Source organism: Parasteatoda tepidariorum, chromosome 10 (assembly GCF_982258835.1).
Source record: "Parasteatoda tepidariorum strain Cologne lab strain chromosome 10, Ptep-v5.0, whole genome shotgun sequence".
Lineage (NCBI taxonomy): Eukaryota > Metazoa > Arthropoda > Arachnida > Araneae > Theridiidae > Parasteatoda > Parasteatoda tepidariorum.
The window spans coordinates 58,914,374-58,937,824 of NC_141764.1; the positions used below are offsets into that span (position 1 = coordinate 58,914,374).

Here is a 23,451-nt window from a genome sequence, read left to right on the forward strand (position 1 = left end):
ATCTTGACTTCTGACATAATTCTATGTCATATTAACTTCACGAAAGTGGGACAATTATTTAATTGTTTCTACTGTATATTCTGTAATGATTTTAGAAATGTAACAGCATAGTTATAAAAACATATTTTTTAATGCTAGGTTGAAATATTTTAGTGTGATTGGAACAAAGTTATGCTGAAAATAATGAATTATGTTGAAAATAATGATCAATAAGAATTTTATTCATATTAATCACTGTAAGCATATTTAGTATTATATTTTTTATAAAAATTGCAGAAACTTTCTTAGTTATCCGATTAGTATTAGCTTAGAGAAAGTGTTAAAGTATTGTTATGCAGAAGAAAAAAAAGGATTTTTGCAACTAACTATTGAAAAAACTCTGAATTATAATTAAAAAAAGTAAAAACATATATTCAATTTGATAGAATGTAGTTTTTAAAAAAATGAATAAATAAAAACCGAAAGCAAACAATTTCAACAAATAAAATTTTTTAATATTTTTTATCCTTAAACATAATTTTTGATAATCGATGGCCCCACTTAATGCTTTGTAATAAACGTCTGTGATAATTTCAGAATGGTTTTAATACATTTTAATTCCGCAGTCGTTTAGAAAGTTGCAAATATTTTTTCAATAATGTAACCGTAAGGTTTATTGAACATTGCAGAAAGCTTTTATTTCTATAACATTTCAGGAAATTCTTTAAAAAAAATTTTGAATTGCTTAAAAATTAATATCGTTGTTCATTTTTAAAGTCATCAATACTTTTTCAGGTACGTAAATCGAGTTATAGACGAATGTAGATATATTTTAATCAATTGTTTTAAAATAAATTAAAGCTTATAGCTAAAAAAGAGAGAAAAGCTTTAATTGGATTTTCAGAGATTTCTCCAATATCGAAAGGACTGAAGAAGGATTGGATGTATCAATCATTGTGAAAGCATCGATTAAGTTTGCAAATCAAAGAATGAAAAAGAATATCTTCTCAAGCTATCCCTCCCGCGAGTTTCAGCGATGACCATTTCACTACCCAATGAATCTTCACGCCCGACTACCCGGTCGAATCACGCCCCATCGACCAGTGGGAAGCCTCCTTGCGACAGTATAGACGTTAAGAATTAATCAGTCCGGCTGCCGGATATGATTGCAGCCATCCATTTTAAAAGCTCCCCTCTTTCCGCAATCCAAGCTGACAATTTTGGTCTCCGGGCTATTAACCATTTTCTCTATAAACTCTATCGTTCACCTGCTAGGTTAGGAATTGATCACCACGTCTATATTTGGAACAAAACTTTCCAATGTTCGATTTGAAGTTGGTATCTTTGGAGGAAAGGGAATTAGATACTTATCCCATGTGATGAGCTTGTCACGAAATTTTATCTCAAATCCGAAATGTATATCTTCGTGTCACTTAAAAAGTGCGTGACAGACTTATCCTTTCATTTCAAAAGAATAGTGAAGATGTTATCATTTTGTACAGTTTTCAGATCTTCCCATATATATACGAGACTTAACAAATAACACTGAACTTATTTCTGATTTACTTAAAAGTGTGGGCAAAATGTCTTTTTTTATACAATATCGTGGAATGAAATATCTTTTTCAGTAACAAAACTGATAATTATTCTTACATACGGTTGTTCTTTAACAATCAATTGAACTAGTTTCAGGAGATAGTACTGAGCCTTCATTTTTTAACTTGATTCAGTTATGTAGCATCAGATATGTAGCCCATTGTTGAGGTCGGAGTAGCGAGAGGTTTTCGATCAGTTTTTAGTTCATTATACTTTTTATAAAATATAATATTTACTAAATGTATAATAAGTATTAGAGTAAATATGTTTATGTTGTAATGCGAGATAAATATTAAAAATACTATAGATATAATTCATGTATTCAAAATACAGTGTCATAAAAAAAAGTGCCCAAAATTTGTAATTTCAATTAAAAAAAAATTTTAAGCAATAAAAAATAATTATTGTTTTGAAAGTAGTTAAGAAATGTTAATTTTTACTCTACAAACCACTCGCATCGTTCTGCATTTCTTTCAATCTGTGCGTGATAGAGCGTTTTCTTTCCAATGAGGTGGTCCAGGCTCGAATCCCAGTGGTGGCTGGGTGATACAAATTCTATCTCGGCTCACTCAGATCACAGTGCTGACGTAAAATATCCTCAACGGTAGGCGGATGAAGGATTAGAATCCCCTTACCTTCAGGCTAACAAAGAGAGTTTTTCATGGTTTTCTTTCAATACAACGCAATTCCTGGCTAGTTCCATCAAAAATCCTCCACGAAGGCTAGTTTGTCCCAATACTTGATCCAGGAGTTACCGTGTCTTCTGAGATGGGCTCAAAATTACAAGGCTACGGACTTGAACATTGATAGTCATAATTTCAGAACTGGGGCAGCTGTTCAACGCCATTTGCGAAATAAAATAAAACAAAAATCTATACGTGAAGCCTAAAATGAGAGTTTCTTCAATTCATGGATTAGAAGAGATAGTTAATTCCATGGCGGAGTTCTTTACAAAGCCCTAATTTTACGCTTCTGGACTTCGTCAGAGAATGCATTTAGAGTATTGTGTGCAGCGGAGCAGTTACTAATATTAGTCATCATGAACATAGTCTATAGTAAAACAATTACTAATATTAGCAACCATATAAGGATGCAATATGAAAGTTGAGAACAGTGGAGCAGTTACTAATATCAGCTACTATTTGGAGATGCATTTAGAAAATTGTATGAGTGAAACAATTGCAAATATTAATCACCGTATGAGAATGAATTAAAAATGTATAATGAAACTGTGGCGCCAGGCATGGTGCGTAGGCGCCAAAAGAATCAACGGGATTACAAACACACGATCGGCAACCTTGGATCTTCCCCAGTATTTAAGAAGCTTCGAACTTTACTTAATCTCTATCCCACACCGTCTTACTTAATTTTATGTTTCTGTTTTAGCTTGTTATATTTCAGTTGTTAATAAATGTTTAGTTGATTTTTGTCATAGTTGTCTTCAACTTAATATGAGAGGGTTCCTCCCCCTCAATTGGTGACCCTTGTGTTTATTATGTTTTTGGATACGCTATTATCCGTTGTTTTACAATTTGGAATAACTACTTGAATTTGGTAATGTACAATTTCCTCTCTTATTTGGTCAACTGCTTTGCTTTGCACTACTTAAAATATAAACTTAATGTATAGTAATATCTTTTGTATTGTATAATGTTAGACTGAAATTTTTAAACATTATTGTAAGAGACTTTAATTAGTAGTTATTGAATTTGAATATACGAACTTTAAGTGCTGCTGTATATATTTCTTAGTATAATATTTATACACTATCTAGCCATTAATGACCGGACACCCCTCATTTCGGGTACATGAGGTGCTAGCATCAAGTCAGTAGGGCGTAGGGCCGCCACGCTCCCGAATCACAGCTATAACCCTTCTAGGAAGGCTATCCACTAGGCGCTGGTACACGGCGGCAGGTATTGCCCGCCATTCCTCCTGTAACATGGCGAAGAGTTGAGTGGTGGTTTTGGGGCGTTGTGGTCTGGCCCTCAACCGGCGCTCCAACTCATCCCAGAGTTGCTCAATTGCATTGATGTCGGGACTTTGGGATGGCCAGTCAAGCTCTTGCTCCCCCATTTCATCAAACCAGTCCGTGATGGCATGTGCTTTATGAATGGCAGTGTTATCGTGTTGAAACACAAACGGGCCATTACCGAACTGTTGTCACAGGGTGGGAAGCGCCGAATTGTCCAGGATGTCTCTATACCCTTCTGCGTTCAGGGTTCCGCGCACTAACACCAAGGGTCCAAGGCCAAACCATAAGAAACAGGACCACACCATAATTCCTCCACCGCCGAACTTCACAGTGGGGACAATGCACTCCGGCAGGTATCGTTCTCCGGGCATTCGCCAGCTCCACACCCGTCCATCAGAGTGCCACAACGTGTAGCGTGACTCATCACTCCACATAACGCTTTTCCATTGCTCTACTGTCCACTGGCGACGTGCTCTGCACCACTGAAATCGGTGACGGGCGTTTGATGGAAAGATGTTTGGCTTATATGCTGCTGCTTGTCCATGGAATCCATGTGCAATCAGCTCCCGACGAATGGTACGTATACTGGCAACACTGCCAGATGCAGTCCGGAAGTTGGTAGTGACAGTGTCCAACGACATTTGTCGGTTTGTCTTCACTACACGTCGAAGAGATCGTCGATCTCTGTCGGACATTATTTTGGGCTTGCCGGGTCGGGACTGCGGTTTTATCACTCCCTCTCGTTCCCATTTCAACACGTCGTCACCAATTGTTGACCGTGGTATCTGAAACTTGTCGGAGATGGCACGTATGGAATTACCAAATTGGTGGGCGCCTATGATCATGCCCCTTTCCACCTCATTCAGCTCTCGCCGTCCACTCATTTTCACTGTTAACGCTCGTATGGCCGTCTCCTGCTTGCGAATGGTCTTTCCCCCACCACAGGTTCCGTATTTATTCCGCCAGAACGAGTCCACCTGCCGTTCAAGGGGTGTCCGGTCATTAATGGCTAGATAGTGTAGTTATAAACATTCTTAGTTATGTAAATACTTATTTTTACTGTGAATATTTCCAGATATTCTCTAGTTATTGAATTGTTCTAATGTATATATATATACAACTAGTTTAGTTTGAAAATTTTCATAAGTGAATCTTTAACTAGTTGCTTAGTTTTGTGTTACAATGGTTGATAAAGATAAAACGGAAACTGGATTTTGGATTGAAAATCCAAGTCTATATTTTACGCAGATTGAGGCTAATTTTAAGTTATCAGGGATTACTTCTGAATCTACTATGTATTGGTGTTTAATATCTGTTCTTGATCAGAATATTATGCAAGTAATTGCAGACTTGGTTGGAAACCCAAATTTGGAAAAGCCTTACACTGCCGTTAAGAATAGACTTATTGCAGAATTTTCCTTGTCCGAGAGTAAAAGAATTCAAACTTTACTTCAGGACCTTGCATTGGGGGATTCTAAGCCGTCTGCCTTGCTGCGACATATGCGAGAATTAGCAGGATCTAATTTTTCAAATGAGGTTATTAAATCTATTTGGCTATCTCATTTACCCTCATCTATTCAGTCTATTTTAAGTGTTAGTACGGAAGGTTTAGACACTTTATCAACTTTGGCCGATAAGGTTTCTAAAGTAACTAGTTTTTCTGCAACTTCAAGTTGTAATGAAGTTGTAAATAGAGATTCACTTATAGAAAAAATAGCTCAAATGTCTACGGATTTGGCAGAGTTGAAGAACGAAATTAAATCTATGCGTAGATATCGTTCCTCCCCCTCAAAACTACTAATATTAGTCCATTAAAAAATCTAATCAAACGTGCATATGAAACTGTACTAAGGTGCAGTGTCCCAGGGTATTAAAAAAATTTATTGTCGTATTGGTATAGGTTGAGTGACTGGTAGAGTACGTATAGAAACGAATTGAACTTTGAACGTTGAGCTTCTTTAATATTTCAGAGCTTAATATTTATTCATAGGTGTTTAGTAATTTGCGTTATATACTTTTGTTATTTCTGCAATTGTTTCAAAATCCTTAAATTAGCAAAGCAAAAATGCTAAGTTCAAAATAGGATATTCATGTTTTGACAGCTCTCAAATTTAGAACAGTTATAATCTAAAAACAAAAGAGTAAAGTGAGACAAGCTAGTTCTGCGTACAAAGTGAAACTATTACCCTTTAAAAATGCATTTTTTTCAATTCCGTGTTTTTACTCATATCATCACATCTATGAAGATTTTTATTTGTATAAAATTAATTTATTTATTATAAGAAAACTTTTTCAGTTTTTCATTTCTGAAATTGAACATGGAAAATAACTTAAAGTCAAAATATCACACAAAGATATTTGTTGAAATATGTGTGGAAAATTATACTTGATACAGCAATTAAAAAAATTCTTAAACTCTTTTTTACTTACAGTTTATACATCGTGAGCAGGAACATTTCAATACGAATACAGGTAACCGATGTTTAGAAATATTAGACTCTAATAAACATTTCCCTTAACTTTATTTCTTGATTTTTTTTTAATAATTACTCTTTATTAAATTTATATTTCTCATAATAAAATTTTGCAATATTTTTCTTTCGTTTTTTCTTTAAACATTATTTTGGTCGAACAATAAATTATATACAGTAAAGTCTCGATAATACGAGGTGGACGGGACTGAGCCTACCTCGAACTTTCGGAAACTCGAGTTATCGAAAACTTAAAATTTAGTAAATATTTCAATAAATGGAAAAAAAGTAATTTTTAAATTTCAGTATGTAATTGAAAAATATATTATATTTAAAGAATATTTACATACATTTGAGAATCAGGGCACATTTACTACATTAAACCAAATTACAATATTCATTATATTACTGCATCAGGTTAATTGTACATTAAAATAATTGTCTAATGTTTTTTGTTCAACTCCTTCCTTCTCGCTCGCGTGAAAATGATGGGGTGAGGTTTTGCCCTCTATTTCTCGCTCCCGTGAAATTTCCGGACTGGAGGGTTCAGTAGTAACGCGCCACTAAGAATAAAACTAATTCATTTCTTTTGCCTGGAAAAATTTTTATTTCTCATTTTACACACAGCAGATCGCAGTACCAGGATATTTTTAAGGCAGTTGTAGATAGTTAGTTTATTTTACACTAGATGTCAGCATAAGATGTTCGGATGTCAGGAAAAAATAGGCACTTTTATGACCGTTTTCTTGAAAATTAATCGATCGTTAAGGGGAGAGTTGAACACACAATATTGTTTTTCAACATTCAGTCACAGTAATTGTCTTAAAATCAATCCTAGTAATTATGCCACGTGTTGTGTAGACGTTTGGCCTTATTTGGAAGCAAGACTGACTTTTTTTTTAACTAGCTCGGATTTATGGGAAACTCGAACAACCGAGGCTCGAATTATCGAGACTCTTCTATATAGGTTGAATTTACTCACTAATAATTTAACACGAGTTGTAAAATTAAAACTCAATTAGCTTTGATTTTAGAAAAAAAACATTGTATTTCAATTTTGACTGCTTTGCTTCATACCTGGTATCTGAAATAGGAATAGTTTCTTCAAGACGATTAAAAGTTAAAAGCTTAGTCTGAATGATATATAAAAATCCACTATGGATCATAATTTAAAATGGAATAGTTCCTTTTAAACTGAAAAGAATTATGTTTTAAGAATAAGTGAATGAGTTCGCATGTCTGAGGTACGTTCTAAAACTTTTTTTTCTATAAGATAAATTTTAAAATTTTATCGCATAAAAATGTATCACTCTCCCTTATATTGGTAGAAAATTCATTATAGTCTTGAATTATACTGCTAAAAAAACTCGAAAAAGAGAAAGCATTGCACGAAGGACATGATTTATGATTTATTCAAATGAACGATTTCGGAACAAAATAGTGAGGAAATTGCCGTAATAACAGATGTTACCATAAAATTCAGTTTCCTCTATTTAATGACAATAACGTTTGATCTATATTTGAACATGTCATAATATAAAATGGATTACGTGGAACTTACACGGTTTGACATTTCGTGTATTATACGAACACTAAGAGAGATCGATCAAAAATACGAGAAATACGTTATTCCCATCCATTGTCTCACACCCAATAATTAAAGAGAAATTTCCTGGTTACTGATGACTTAATATTCTAAAAGAACAGAAAATGCAATGTATTTCTGGAATTATACTAATCCTCAAACTGCTGTGGGTGTGGGACCAATTTTAGACGAGAGTTTCCATTACATTTTTCCATCCAGGGAAAAAGAATAAAAAAAACTTTTGCTCAGCTCATTAATGCCCTACACTACACTGTTAAGAAAGTTTTAGAGTGTTGAACCGGTTACAGAAAACAAGGGCAATTCAGAAACTAACTTCCGTTTTGCTTTTAACAAAAACCAGTATATATTTACCAAATAATTTTATTTTCACCAGAAGGGTATAGCTGTCCTCTATTTTTAAATTACTTGACTTGTCATAATTTACTGATTTATCACTCTTTTCTGCAAAAAAGCTCAGCTGCCTGAGGCTAGCAAACTTGCACCTTGTCATAGCAGTTCAAAGGTGTTGATCATGAGCCATGTGTTGAGCTCCAAGTCACTTCTTCAAGTCAGGGAGTTAATGGGTCAAGTCGAGCTGTCATCACCGTGATCATCATCGACAGCCCAGGGTGGGCCTTGGCCTTCTCAAGAAGTTTTTTCCAGGCTAACCTTTTCCCAGCGAGCGTTTTTTAGATTTTAGATTTTAAGACCAAAATGTCTTTTTCTAGGCCATCTCTCCATTTCAAATTCGGCCTGCCTCTTTTTCGTGTGCCAATTGGTCTGGCATTGTAAACTCTTTTTATGGTACGGCCTTCATCCATTTTGATAACATGGCCTGCCCGTTTTATTCTTTGTCGTTTAATGAAGTTAATAAAATCAGTAAAATCAGGTTCATTATATGAGTGATATAGCTCTAAATTTGTTCTTCTAAGTCACACACTATTTTTTTGAATTCCTCCAAAAATACATCTCAAGACCTTTCTCTTAAAGATACCCTCTTCCGTACAGGATATTATGTTCCAGGTTTTACAAGCATATGTTAAAATCGATCTTAAAAGAGATTTGTGATTAAGAGATTATTCATGTTGGGCTGAAGAGGAGTGATTAACCACGTTTCACTTGAATTAGAGCAAAAAGCTTTATGTTCGCTGAACAATCTGAGAGTGTGCGTTATCATGCAGCAACACAACTCTAGATGTCAGCCGACAACGACGTTTACATTGGATAGTCTGTTTCCCTTTTCTTCAAGTGTTTCAGTTAACTTAATTTCCGTATTGCCAAGAAATTTTTAATGGCAGAGTATAGAGCCGTAGTTGCTCAGGGGGTAGAGGGCGCAATACCCACAATAATGTGACGTGATCCGGGTTTGAATCCCAGCAATGGCTAACTGATGCGAATTCTACACCCGGCTTGCACTGACCACAGAACTGACGAATGTTGTAGACGGATTAGAGTTGGTTGGATCATGGGTTAGAGTTCTTTTGCCAATGTAACGCAAATGCGGGTGAGGTACATCAAAAAGTCCTCCACGAAGGTAAATTTCCTCCGAAACTTGATCTAGGTGTTTCAAAATTGCAAGGCTACGGAATTGAACATTGATAGTTGTAAACTCAGAATTGGGTCGGCTGTTCAACGACGGTAATAAAATAAAATAAAATGGTAGAGTATAGTTCGTGAAGTAGAATTCCCCTCTCCACAAAATCTAAGGCCGTAGGCCGTATTTCAAAGAGAGAAGCTTCTCTCTATCCTAAATTTCTTTCTCTCTCCATCTTAAGCGCCAAATTGCCATAAATATAGACCGAAAACCAGTACTTGAAATAGTTGAACTTTGTAAGCACAGTCACCGTCACTACTCCTGGCGAAGAGCGAGGGGAGTTCTTTATTTAGATGCACTATACATTTTGTATCGTCATAATAATGACTGCCTGGAAGTACAATACTCTCTGACTTCGAATAGTTGGAGGCTTCTTGAATCACAAGTTGTTTGATGTAACAAAGGGTACGTTGTGTCCAATACCAACACAATGGAGGTTAGTTTGAAAATGAAAGCACCGTTATATTTTGCATCTCATTAAAACTATAAAAATTTTGTATGGTATTATGGTTGAATGTGTTTCAAAATGTTTAACAGTGTAAGTCAAAGATTTTTTATATCAATTTGTACCAAGATATCACTATCTTTACTCCTTTAGTGATTTAACAGTTTTCGATTTTTCATCTGCCATTTAAAAATATTTAGGTATTATTTTAAATTCAAGTAGTGGAGATTATATTTATGAAGTATTGTTAGAAATTTTGGAACGCCTTGAATTTTAATGTTCCAATTTGTGGTAAACTTAATAAAATGTCAAACTTTACCACTTTACTATGCAAATCAATCATTTCAACACTTCATAACACATTATGATTCAAAGTAAAACCGATTTTTTGTTGAGTTTACAAGCAAGTATGTCATTTCAGGCATGGGAATATGTTAGATATTTAAAATATTATTTTGAAAAAATGCATGACCAATTTCAGACATGGTTAACAAATAACATGAATGTTATTAAAAGTATGTCCAGAAAAATATTCGAGTTTAAATGTTTCATTCCATGTTTAGTATTCAAATTTTGATACTTTGAGTCTGAGTCACGATGGCATACTGATTGAGTCTCCAAACTCACATGTGTCGGACCGGGATTCTATTTCCTTTGTGACTTGAGACTACCCAGGTTCAGATTGTCGAGTACAAACAAACGACTGCTAATAGCAACACAGGAGCAACCAATCACACAACCGTCTACTGAATACAGCTCTTACCACGTGTACTTGGCTAAGAACTAAAGGAGGCCAGTACGCAATGTTGAATAAATTGTCCCGTTCATGTCGTTGGTTAAAAATATTGCAGATCCAGCATGACCTTCTTGGCTGTGGGGAAAAGAGTTATCGACCATGAAAACTACCATCTACTTAAGATATCCCAAGATGGAATCGAGCTAGCACGTCTTATATACTAGTGAATTGATGCTTAATAATCGTAGTGGTAGTTACGCCATACTAACTATTGAAAGTGTGATTTAATTTTCTGTAGTCTGCAGTCTTCTTTCGTTGCATGCAAAGCAATATTCAACTTCTAAAGGGATGAAACGACAAAGTGGATCTTAAAAATCTTTTGTTACAACAATTAGGTTTCAGGCACGAGCATAATATAATTCAAAAGTCTTTCGTTCACTGTAACCTGACTGAATTTCCCAGAAGAGTAGATAGAATTTATAATGCAGAAGATAAATATTTAAAAAGCTAAAAACTCAATTTTCCAGGCTTGACATCATCAACAAACTTCATTTTAAGATCCTATCATGCAAGAAACAACACGATTACATCCGGACTACAATTTTACACGCGGGGCACGTTTTTAAATGAATAGCTTTCACATCAAACAAGGAGAAAAAAAACGTTTCTAGACGCTTCATAAATCTCAATCCACGTAAACTCTGCGGCCGCGAAATCGTTCCCAAATGATTAGTTGACTTGACATTATCAGCGCCAATTAAATCTTGAGCGAGTATTTTAATTAATTTTTTTCCCTAAACGACCGATGCGCGAGTTGGGATCAAGCTAAACTTTAAATGTCAGTTGTGCTTTCAATTTCCTTTTTTTGAACATCTTGTTCCAATAAATTTTTCATTTAAGCTTTTAAGAGTGAACATCAAATTAAATTCAATTTAAATATCCCTTATTCATAATTCATTCACATGTAAGAGACAGTTGATAATGTTTTGATGAGTTGTACTGAAAAAGGCAATTTTTATAGCAATGAAAAAGGAAAGTATGATTGTTCTGTTTTTATTATTTTTTATGTAAACAGTGATGATTTTTGTAGTTAAATTTGGAATCGTCAGTGAAAAACTTAAAAATAATTTTCGAACATGTTGAATCACAACAATAATCATAACAACTAATTTAAAAATTATGATTGAAGAGTTTTGCAGATGAAGGCTCCAAGTGATATTTCTGAAAAATTTGAGATAACTCGGAGATAGATCTTATTTTACCAAATCAGTTTATTTTATCACCTCTTCAAATTCAGCAGATCTTAGTGGATGAATGTATAAGTATAAAATTAAGAGTATATATTTTTTTAAAGTGCGTTAGCATTAAACGGTTGACAAGCAATTGAAGAAAAATTCCTTTTTGAATGCAAATTAATAGATTAAAATTGTAAGCTCTATAGCACAAACGGTTTATATGAGCTTTAGAAATTTATAGATTTTATCATTTAGGAGATTGTGAATTAAGCTCTCAATTGATCAACTCTATAATTGTGAGTCGCTGTGGGTCAGAAGATAGAGTGTTCACCTCCCAATGAGATGATCCAGGTTCGAATCTCGACGGTGATTAGTTGATACGAATTTTTCTCCTGGATCGCACCGACCACAGCGCAAACGTATAATATCATCAGTAGCCGACGAGTCATGCGTTAGAATCTCCTTGCCGTCAAGCTAACTATGGGAAGTTTTCGTGGCTTTCCTCTTCTCAAGTTACACAAGTGCGGGCAGGGGTCTGTTTAGAAGAAATTTGGGTCCGTTAACGGACTCTTCACAAAATATATTTTCATAAAAACGGACCCTTCACAAAATATTTTAACTTAAAAACGGACCCTTCACAAAATGATTTTTCTTTTAATCGGACCCTTTACAAATTTGTTTATCTTCATTACTGTTTTGTTAATCGAATAAACCCTTCCAGGGCAGAAAACAAGAAAAATGGATGTAAACGAATTAAGTTTTTTCTTCGGCAGACGATTCTTCCATTATTCGTCCGAAATGAATATTCTGCGTTCAGCAGTATAGGCTAAATACCAAATATTTATATGTTGCATCTATAATTTAGAAGCAGCAATTGCTGTTTATTTTTGTAAATGTAATTTTTTTATTATAATTTTACAGTGCCGAGCATAATCTTGTATCGATTTACAATTTAAAAACTCATTGAAAAAGTGTTTTGCAATAGCCGGACCCTATTTGCACAAATTCATAAAAGCGGACCCTGGTTGAAAGAATGTGAGTAATTTTTTCACAATTTCACGAAAAACGGACCTTTCACAAAATGTCTGGACAGACCCCTGGCGGGTATGTTCCATCAAAAAGTATCCCACGAAAGCTAGTTTGCCGCAGTGTTTGATCTAAGAGTACCCTTGTCTTCTGTAATGGGTTCAAAATTACAAGGTTTTGGAGTTGAACATTGATAGCCATTAACTCAGAATTGGAGCTGGTGTTCAACACCAACTCCAATCAACACCAGGTGGTGGGTTGAAATTGGGTCGACTTGCAAGCTAGTCTGCTTGTGATGCAAGGTATATTATTCATCTTGGATCGTCAATGCCTAAATTTAAAAGCTAATTCTAATTTACTTAAATTCCATAAAATGTAATTTAAAACCGTCATCAAAACAGCACTTTGATTGATTTTCAATGCCGGTTAATACAACATGATATGTTTATATCATTTATAAGAATTAAAGTGGTTTATTTTGTAATGAAATTTTCTAAAATAAAAGGGAGAAATATACTCAACCTAAATAATTTGTGGAAAAAAGGAATTGTAAATTTATTTAGCGATAAAAGGCTAGTAAAATAAAGTAAATTAAAATAAAAATCAGATTAAAGTGTGAAACTAATAAAATATAATTAATGTTTTTCTTTAAAAGTTTAATTGAAAAGATTTCTGTGTGTTAAAAACTTTATTATTTACGTGCTTCTGAAGGTGTTTATATATTTTTTTTTTTGGTTTTTATTTTTATTCGTTTTTAAAAAAATAAAATAAACGTAGAAAATTTACCTCAAGTCCCAGCATTATTTTGCGATTTTAGTACCATTGTATTTGTTGTTTAGTACCATTGTATTTCCCTGCACCATTGTATTTGTTGTTTGAGAAAACAGCAAATTATTCTTAATTTGTTGCTTGGTCATACTTTTTAATAGAGAATTATAATCATAGAGATACTAAGAAGTATCAACGTTACTTTCTCAAAAATTTACTCTTAACCCAGAAAAGCCTTGTAGTCACGTATTGAAGGAAGCTATTCTTTAAGGAAAGGATCTCCTAATAATTAAAATTAACCCACGTTTGGAATTTAAAACATAATATCCAAAATCTCCTTCAGTAGGCCAAGAAATAATTAAATTCTTATCAATGGTCTGTTATTTTTTTTAATTAATTCGTTTCAGCACTATAATAGGTACTTCTCTATCAGCTAGTCAAGAAGCAATATCAACTAGCAGTATAGACCCACGTTTGCAATTTATAACATAGTATCCAAAATCTCCATCAGTAAGCTAAGAAATAATTAAATTCTTATCAATGATCTGTTATTTTTTCAATTAATTCGTTTCAGCACTATAATAGGTAGGGGAGAGTGGGGTCAATTGTAACAGGGTACGATTGTAACAGAGCAAATATTTCGAGTGTCGGGTTCTAGATTTGGTTCCTAGGTGGCGAACAAGGTGTATTTAATAAATCTACATGTACACCCCTGCTGGCAACCATTTTTATGTACTTTTGAAAGAGTTACATCACAAAAGATATTTTCACGCTACGTAAGTACTTTTTTTGGTATTAGAATATTATATTGTAACAAAGTAATTTTGTTTAAGCAAATAAAAATTATTAACCGAATATGTAAGTGGACACCTTAATTAACATTTTGAAAAAAAAAGATTAGTTTTGTTAATTAACTAGCATTGTTTTTAACAAATGAAGCTGAAATGGTGTCTTGGGGACAATTGTAACAATAAGTAAAGGGACGATTGTAACAGCTGAAAATAAATAATTTTATGTTTACAAACCATTACTTAACTCTTTAAGAACCACCAATAGTTTCCTATATCATTTATATTATGTTGCATGTGCATTATTTCATTTGTCACCTTTCACAGCATAAATTAAAATTTTTAACCCCTTAAAGTTTAACCCTTTAGGTCTCTGCTCATCATTATTTTGACTCCTAAAATATCATTACTATTTTGATCAATAAAGAAATATATCACAACTATGATAATATGTATAATTAACTATGTTTTAGTTGAATTTATGAACTGTTACAATTGACCCCGTAAGTGGGGACAATTGTAACAAGTGCACGACTGTCAAAAATTGTTAATAACTGATATAATAACATTTAAAATAAGGTATTTTTTTTCTAGTAGAGGATAGTCTACTTTACTTGTCTGTCAATTAATACTAATAATATATTGGAATTTTTGTCAGTTAAAAATAGTTAAGTAAAAAATGTTACAACTGACCCCACTCTCCCCTACCTCTCTATCAGCTAGTCAAGAAGCAATATAAACTAGCAATTTCTGGAATTTCAAATACTGTCTTTGATTATTCTTGTGCTGCATTATTTCAAAGGTAAATTTTACTTACTTCTCTGACTTTTCGATGGACGAGCACCTTATGCCACTGATTATCGTCGAATCTCACTTTAGCTGGCTTTAGCACTTTCTCTACTGAACTCGAACCCAGATGAATTACTAAAATGATTCCACCGTCTCTCAGGGCTAGCAATAAGTGGTCCTCACCTCTTCCGGTGTACAGAAGTAAACCGCTGGGTTGGCGGGATTTGAAGAACAGTGAGATCTGATCGCTGAAGCTCAGGATTGGCTCTGAGTTCAAGGATAGGAGGTTGAATGCTAGATATTCTGAACCACGAAAAGTAGCTTCGGCTGGTGCTCGTTCTAAAAATAATAATAATGATTAAAAACTAGGCATTCACAAAAGATAAGAAAAATTTATGCAAATAGTACTTTGAAAAATATTGTTTCACAGCATTAAGTTTTACAGTGAAATTTTATTCTTATAAGAACAGTTTGATCACAATAGATCTAGATCATTCAGAGACAGAGTGGGAATTTTAGTTTGTCCAATAAATTTTCTATTTAAGAAATAAAGGTACATTTGTTTCTGTATTATGTATTGGTATAAAATACAACCGAATAGTTAGATCACAATTCTGAATAACAAAAATATTAAATTACAAAAGAGTAATTTTCTCTAGATACCCCACAACATATTTAACACTAGAAAGATTGAAATACCTATATTGTCCAAAAGCAGTCAAAGTGACTGCATTGTGAAAGAATAACTAATGTATAAAGAAATTTGTTTAAGATAAATTTTTAATTTTTTTGGATATTATTTTCAGTTATATAACAAGTTATTAGTTAATATCAACAATAAAAATAATTATAAAAGTCACAAAATTCTAAGAAATTGTGTCATTATGTACATCATAGTATTTCTAATTGAAATTAAAAAGCCGTCAAAATGACTTCCTTAGGCAATCTAGTGTTAATAATGTTAGTTCTGATTCACGCTACAAAGTAACCACAAACCACAAAAAATGAATGTAAAGTAACCACAAAAAATGAATGTTGCCATAAAACTAGTTTTTATACTTATTTTTATCACTGTTGTTGTTTCAGCTTTATGTACTACTTGGGTAAAATAAAGCTTGAACCATATTTTCGTTTACCTATGTACCTCATGCATTTGAAAAATAAAGTTCAACTTAATAACTAAGTTCGAAAATTAATCTTCCATGCTTATTTCACTATTTTGCAGAGCAAATTACGCGTGAAAATTATTCTTTAGAAAATCAAGTTATTTTAAATATAATCTTTCTATGGTTTACTTTCAAACATGAAATTTTTTTTTGAAAAACAAATTTTTAGATTTTATTGCTAATCCCACATACATTAATACTTTATAATTTTTAAACTCTGTAAACCTAATTTATATATTTAAAGCTGATTTCAGATTTAAGATGGTTTTCTTTTTTTTAAATTTTGTTGGTTGAATATTTCCCTTAAATAAGTGATCAAGTAATTAAAATGTCAGTAAATATAAGAGTACACTATCAATTTAAAATTTAACTCCTTCCTTTCTTTAAAAAAGAAAATGGAATATAAAAATATATCTTTTTCTCGAGATGAATTACGAAACAAAATTATAACAGAACAAAAGGCAAAGGTAGGAGGAGGTTCTGTCAGATGAAAAAAAAAAAAGAACTTCATGATTCAAAATTCAATTAAATATGTTAAAACATTAGTTTCTATCAAAATGATTTTATTAGAATTGTAATTTTACAATAAATGCAAAAACAAGGAATCCTCTGGGTCTAGAATTATTCAACTTTGTGAAGTAATTCTTTAAGAATACGAACCCACATTCACGCTCACAGGGAGGAAATTCATGTGAACTTTCTCTACTTAGTTCGACAACAAGATTATTTGAAACAACACTCCAACTAATTTTAAGGATATTTTGTGACCGCACATTGATCAGTGCCATCTAGGGCGCAGTATAAAAAACAGCGATTCATTGCCAAAATTCAAACTGGCTCGTTTTAATGGATTGCGAACATTTCATCGCCAAAGCCATTTTGAAAATCAGAAGGACTATTCTTTACGTTCCTTCTTTTTAATTAATTAATTCATTTATTTTATTCATTTATTCGATTTTTTTCAATTATCAATTGGCCTTGTAATTCTGAATTCAAGCTAGAAGTTAATGGAGATTTCTGCATTAAGCTTTGAAGAAAACTCATCTTAGTGGACGATTTTTTTTGTTGAACATTTGAGTTACATAAGCAGGAAAAACCATGAAAACCTTATCTTGAAAGCAAAGGAATTCTACCACATTATCCGTCTTTCGACCGGAGTAATCAAATTTAGCACTGTAGTTGGAGAGAGGCATGTGCAATATATAAACCAACCAGTCATATATGGGATTCGAACCTAGGGTGCTTCTTTGGGAGGCGAACGCTTTTGAGTTTGAGCCCTTCAGGCTCGAATCAAAGGAATTTAGAAAATACTTAATTTAATTTTGTGGGCACTGCGAATTATATTGTAAGAACAGAAAATTAGATAAAAGTTTCATAAACTACTAATTTAATTTTCAGCCAACTTATTTAAACCTCTCAAAGATTAAGCTTAATACAGAAGTAAGAATTATATTAATAAATTAAAAGAAGAAGACAGTAAAACAACGACTGCTTTATAAGCATTTTAAAATGCAATTTAACCTCCCTTTCCTTAACGAAAAGAAGGAAGTTAGTTACATTTTTTTTCATGGAAAAATTAGCATAGAAGTGTATTACAAGATACACGGGATGTACTCGGAATATGCAATTAAACGATTAGAAAAGTATTCATTAGTACATTTTAAGTTTAGAAGAATAATTTAATACATGTACCCTGGAGGTGTAGCATCTGAAAAGCTTCTTTCAATACAGAAAGCAAAACAAAAGTGTCAAATTATAGATTCGTGCTCAAAGGCAACAAAGAAAAATTTGAAATTTCGGCAACAACTCTTCCTATTAGCGGAACAAGCTCTTAAGTTATTCCTTCAGCTATCTTCCTTCAAAAATATTCATTATTTCTCTAATTTTTTCCTCAAAGGAACAAATTTTGTTAGTTTCGCCAAATAAGCCATCTAACAATAAGCAAAACTCAAAGATAAAAAAAACTTCAAAGAATAAAATAAAAGACAGTAAATATATGATCACGCCATCGGACCCTTAAAATATAATGCAACTCCGGAAAAAAAAGACCCTCCCACCGAATTACCGTCGTTATTTCATAAGTCGAAAAAGAGGCTTCTAAAAAATTTGAAACCGCATTACAAAATGATAAAGGGTTTTCTGCAGAAAAAATGACAACGCACGATGCAGCACTGCAGCTTTGATAGATGAGGTAGGTGCGACAACCATTCATATATTTTGTAGTGTTATTTTTCTGGGAAATAAGGTGCGGTAATGGGATTTATTTTCTTCTTTTTCATGCTTTTTTCACCAAAGTACCTTGACAGGAATGAACGTCGCCAAGCAAGGAAAAAAAATGAGTAGTTATTTTTTTGTAGGACTAAGGAAGAGGAGAAGAAAATTGTGTGCTGCCGCTTTCTAAAGACGTAGATTCAGGGTTGGTAAATTTTTCAGCGATTGCAAAAATGACAACGGTATATATGATTTTGTGGAGTTGCTTTCGGGACTTCTTACCTCGTCAAGATCTTACTCTTAGCATGAATTATTAACACCGAAGAAATTTATTTTTTTTACAATTGATGGGTTTTTCTCGATGAAATATTTGTAAAGTAAATTGAGATCTTTGAAACATTTTTCAAAGAGTTTTCTATTTTATATAAAATAATAAATTCCGAGTAAGTTTTTATTTATATGTTGAATGTTTTTATTTTAATCATGGAGTGAATGCTTTTTTGGCAATTATATTTCTGATCTTTAAATTATGGTAGAAGTGTTTTGAACTTTTTAGGCATGTATTACCAAATTGTTTAAATTTGTAATGTGTCTTTCAATGTGAATTTTTTTTTCTGTCCGGTATTTTATTCGTACTTAAGAGAATTTTTTAAAAAAAGTGCATTGTTTAAAACAAGAAATGAAGCATTCTTTGTACTTGATTTTGATAGCTTTGTACTTAAAGGTCAGATCTTTCGTAGTTTGAGACAACCACGTAATATGTGTTCATTGAATAGTACAAATTATAGCGAAGTTGCAAACACTGCAAAGAAAACTTAGTTTCTTAAGAAAAAACCTTTTGGTCATATTTTATTTTTATTGACAGGCTTTGAACAGCAGACTCAATTTTGAGTTTACGACTATCAGTGCTCAACTCCGTTGCCTTGTAATTTTGAACCCTAACCAAAAATAAATGGAACACTTGTATCAAGTATTGGGACAAAATGACTTTCTTTGAGGACTTTTTGATGGAGCTAACCCCCATTTGCGTTACACGGAGAGGAAAACCACAGAAACTTTTAATGGTTTTCTTGATGACAAGGGAATCCAACCTTTGGCATTTGTCATATTTGGAACTTTCAAACCTATGCATGGATCTGTAGTGGGATCTTATCTGCAAAATATGATTATATTTGTACAAAAAAGCAGTAAAAAAATTTAAGCCCTGTAATTAATTTTGACACCTGTTTTGGTACGTAAATCTAATGAAGATAAAAAAAAATTACAGATTAAAAAAACTTTTGAAACCTCTATAAAAACTTTTAAAATTTCTTTTCTTGAACAAGGTTTTATTTAGAAGTCTTTTTTCTACATAACATAAGTTTTCAGAAAAGCATTAATAAAAACTTGGTATTTTCTAACTTATATTTAATTTAAAATTACACAATTCAAAATATAAATAATATTTGCGAATATTCAAGATATAAATGACAGAAATAGTAAGAAAAATCATTCAATGAGAAAATCTATCAATATTATCTTGTTCTATGGTTTTTATTTCAAGCATCGCTAATTATTTTGCTACACATATTACAATAACATCAAATTATTTTTCAACCATCTCAATCATAATACTACAACTAAAAGATTTTTAAAGGCGTAATTAAAAGCACATTATTTTCTTAAAGAGGGAATTTTAAGTACTATGTGATTGAAACAACTAGATGAAATTGAATGAATTCCTTTGTACCTCTTTATTTCCAAAACAAAGCTCAAATGTTCGTCTTTGTCCTTTTGTAATGAACTTAAATATGATCTGAATTCGAAACTATTTCCCTGGTATTTAAGTAGATAGGCAATTTAATAACTATTGCGATTGTTTCGTAAAATGTATTTAAGCAAATATTGTCTCTAAATTAATTTAACTCGCTATCGTTAAAACATCAACACAAGAAGGGCATGATTTTTCAGCACTATTCCATTCATTAACTTTGAGAATTCTCTTAATTTAATACCGCTTGGCATCTAGTACTTAAATGATATTGATGCCTGATTAAAGTTAGGAATTATTAAATCAGCTTAAATTGAATAATATTACTGAAATTGCGTCTTATAGGAAATGCCTGGTGTGTTGACAGATTTTAACATTGCAAATTAATCATGGTGATAATAATAGTTTTCTTAAAATATATTTTTATAGGATATAAAAGATGGGATTTTCTAAAACTATTAAACGTAAAAAAACTTTTAGACTAGTATTTAAGTATAAGCTAGATGAGATTAAACGAATATAAGTCAAAGTCTAGTTTACGTTAAAATTACGAATAATTGTGTTGACTTATGAAGTTTGTTCACATGAAATAGTTTAAAATTGAATGGCATTTCATTGGTATTATGAAGTGTAAAAAGGAAAGAAATTCTGCTTGAATTGGTAATAAAGAATAGGTGTATTTTAAATCTTATGACGTACAGTTCTTTTAGATGTGAGACCCCCCCCCCTGTAAACCTCCTCCATCCCCAGTAGTTAATTTAAATAATCCATGCATTGTAGTGTGATCATATTACCCTAATCTCCTTACAATACAAACTTAAATACATGAATTATAAGGCATTCAAATATTTTGAATATTATCACAAAAGATAAATAATAAGCATTAAAATGACTCCATATACGTGAATTCAGCTACTCTTGGGCAATGAAAAAAAGAACTTTACAAATAAATGCAATAAAGTATGAAAAAGTTGACTATGCGTTTCTTTATTTTTGTAAGAAAAAATCAGCTAATTTTTTCATGTTGTTTTCCCTATTGGATATCTCTAAGTATTACATTTAATAATTCTTTTTACAATACAAACTTAAAAACGCGGTTTTAATCACGTTTAAATTCCCCTTTTTATTACTTTTAGAACAGTTTCCAGTAAACATCTTTTTACATACTAAAAAATGTTTAAATAACTTCACATGAGTAAATAACAGTTAAGCTGCTTTTGCGTTTTAAAGAAAAACTTTACAAAAAATGCATTTAAATGTGACAAAGTACACTATATAACTTTTTTTAATGTAAAAATATTAAACAAGTTTTTTTTCAACATCTAAGAGGATTTCTCTAGATATTACATTACTTTACACTTTATACAAAACAAACTTATTGATAAGCATTTAAACACATTTTAATTTCCTTTTTTTATAATTTTTGGCTCATTTTCAAATAAACAGAAGTGTTAAAATAACTTCTCATAAATAAATAACACTTAAGCTGATTTTGTGCTGTAATAAAGGTTTTATATTATAAAAAGCATTAAAATATGACTAAGTACACTATACAACCTTTTTTTTTAATAAAAATATTATTTTTTTTTTCATTTTCTTTTCTTAGTGGATTTAATTTCTCCAGATATTACATTACTCTACTTTTAACATAAAACAACCCTAGAGATACGCATTTAAACACGTTTTAAATTCCCTTTTTTATTACTTTTAGCAAATTTTCCAGAAAACAAAAGTGATAAGCTGTGTTTACATGAGTAAATAAGCTACTTTTTTGTTTTAATAAAAAATGCATTTAAATTTAACTGTGTAAACTAGATAAAAAGTTTTTAAAATCAAAATATTAAACACAATTTTCTTCAGGTTTTTTACCAAGCGTATCTCTCTAGATATTACATTGATCTACTCTTTATACAAAATTAACTTATAGTTAAGCTTTTAAACGCACTTAAATCCCGTTTTTTTATTATTTTTACCTTGAATTTACCTTTATTTTTGAATCTTTTTGTTAAAAAAAAATATGTAGTGTATTTAGTCATATTTTAATGCCTTTTTCAGTAAAAAAAGTGTTAAAATAACTTCTCATGAATAAATAACACTTAAGCTACTTTAATGTTGCAATAAAATTTTTTCAAAAAATGCATTAAAATATGACTAAATACACTACATATTTTTTTTTAATAAAAAAATTACGCAAGTTTCTTTTCAGTTTCTTTCCAAGTGGATTTCATTTCTCTAGATATAATATTACTCTACTCTTTATACAATGCTAACTTAGAGATATGCATATATATCTCTTTTTTTTTCTTATTTTTGGCAAATTTTACGGTAAGTAAAAGCGTTAAAATAACTTCACAGGAGTAAATAACTCTTATGTAATTTTGTGTTGTAATAAAAAAAGAATTACCAAAGAAAATGCCCTGAAATATAACCAAGTACATTTTCTAACTTTTCTTTAAGAAAACTAAGCATTTTTTTTCTGGCATCCTTTATTAACGGATTTCTCTATATATTATACTACTATAATTTTTATACATTACTAACTTTGGAAACGATTTTTTAAATATATTTACATCACCTCTTTCATTATTTTTTGTAAACTTTGCATTGAACAAAAATACGTATTAAAAATATCACTTAAACCACTTTTGTGCTGTAAAAAATTGCAAAAAAGATTGAAAAAAATTTCATTAAAGTATGCCAAATACGATCAGATAATTCTTTTTATTTAAATAATTATTAAACGCGTTTTTTTCAAAGTTTTGTTCTCAAATGGGTTTTTATAGATTTTATATTAACCTACCCTTTTTTACAACACTTAACACGCTTTTAAATACATTTAAATCTCCTTTTTCATTATTTTGCTTACATATTACTTTGATTTTTCATTATTTTGATTTTTTTATTATTTTTACTAAGCCAAAATACGTGTCAAAACTGCTTCTCTTAAGTGAATAACACTTAAGCTACTTTATGTGCTGTAATAAAAATTACTTTACAAACACATGCTCTAAGTATGCTTTTATTATTCATGATTTGAACTCTACCAAAAAGCTGAGGCATTCCGGAGAAATTATGTTGAAATAAAACACTAAAAATAAACGAGTTTCAACAAATAGAATAAAGTAAAACATGCTATAATTGAAATAAGTTAATGGAAAAATGCATTCCAACTCGAGGAATACCTTATTTTTTGTCAGACTGTTTATGGAAACACAGTTTTCTAATTAAGCTGGTTGTAAACTTCTGTCAAGTTTAACAGGAGCTTTAACATGTGAACTAACAGTTTTTCTCTGTAAAGATCGTAAAAACGCGATAACTTAGCTCCTTCTGTATTTTA

General features: G+C 31.7%; 1 protein-coding gene across 1 annotated transcript in view; it reads right to left on the bottom strand.

Moving 5' to 3' along the window:
- Positions 1-23,451, bottom strand: part of LOC107455130 (neurexin 1) — a 287,365-nt gene that overhangs the window by 116,543 nt on the left and 147,371 nt on the right. The window contains exon 3 of the mRNA XM_043044530.3: positions 15,016-15,326. Within this exon, the coding sequence (XP_042900464.2) occupies positions 15,016-15,326 (311 nt within the window). The remainder of the gene's footprint in view (positions 1-15,015; positions 15,327-23,451) is intronic.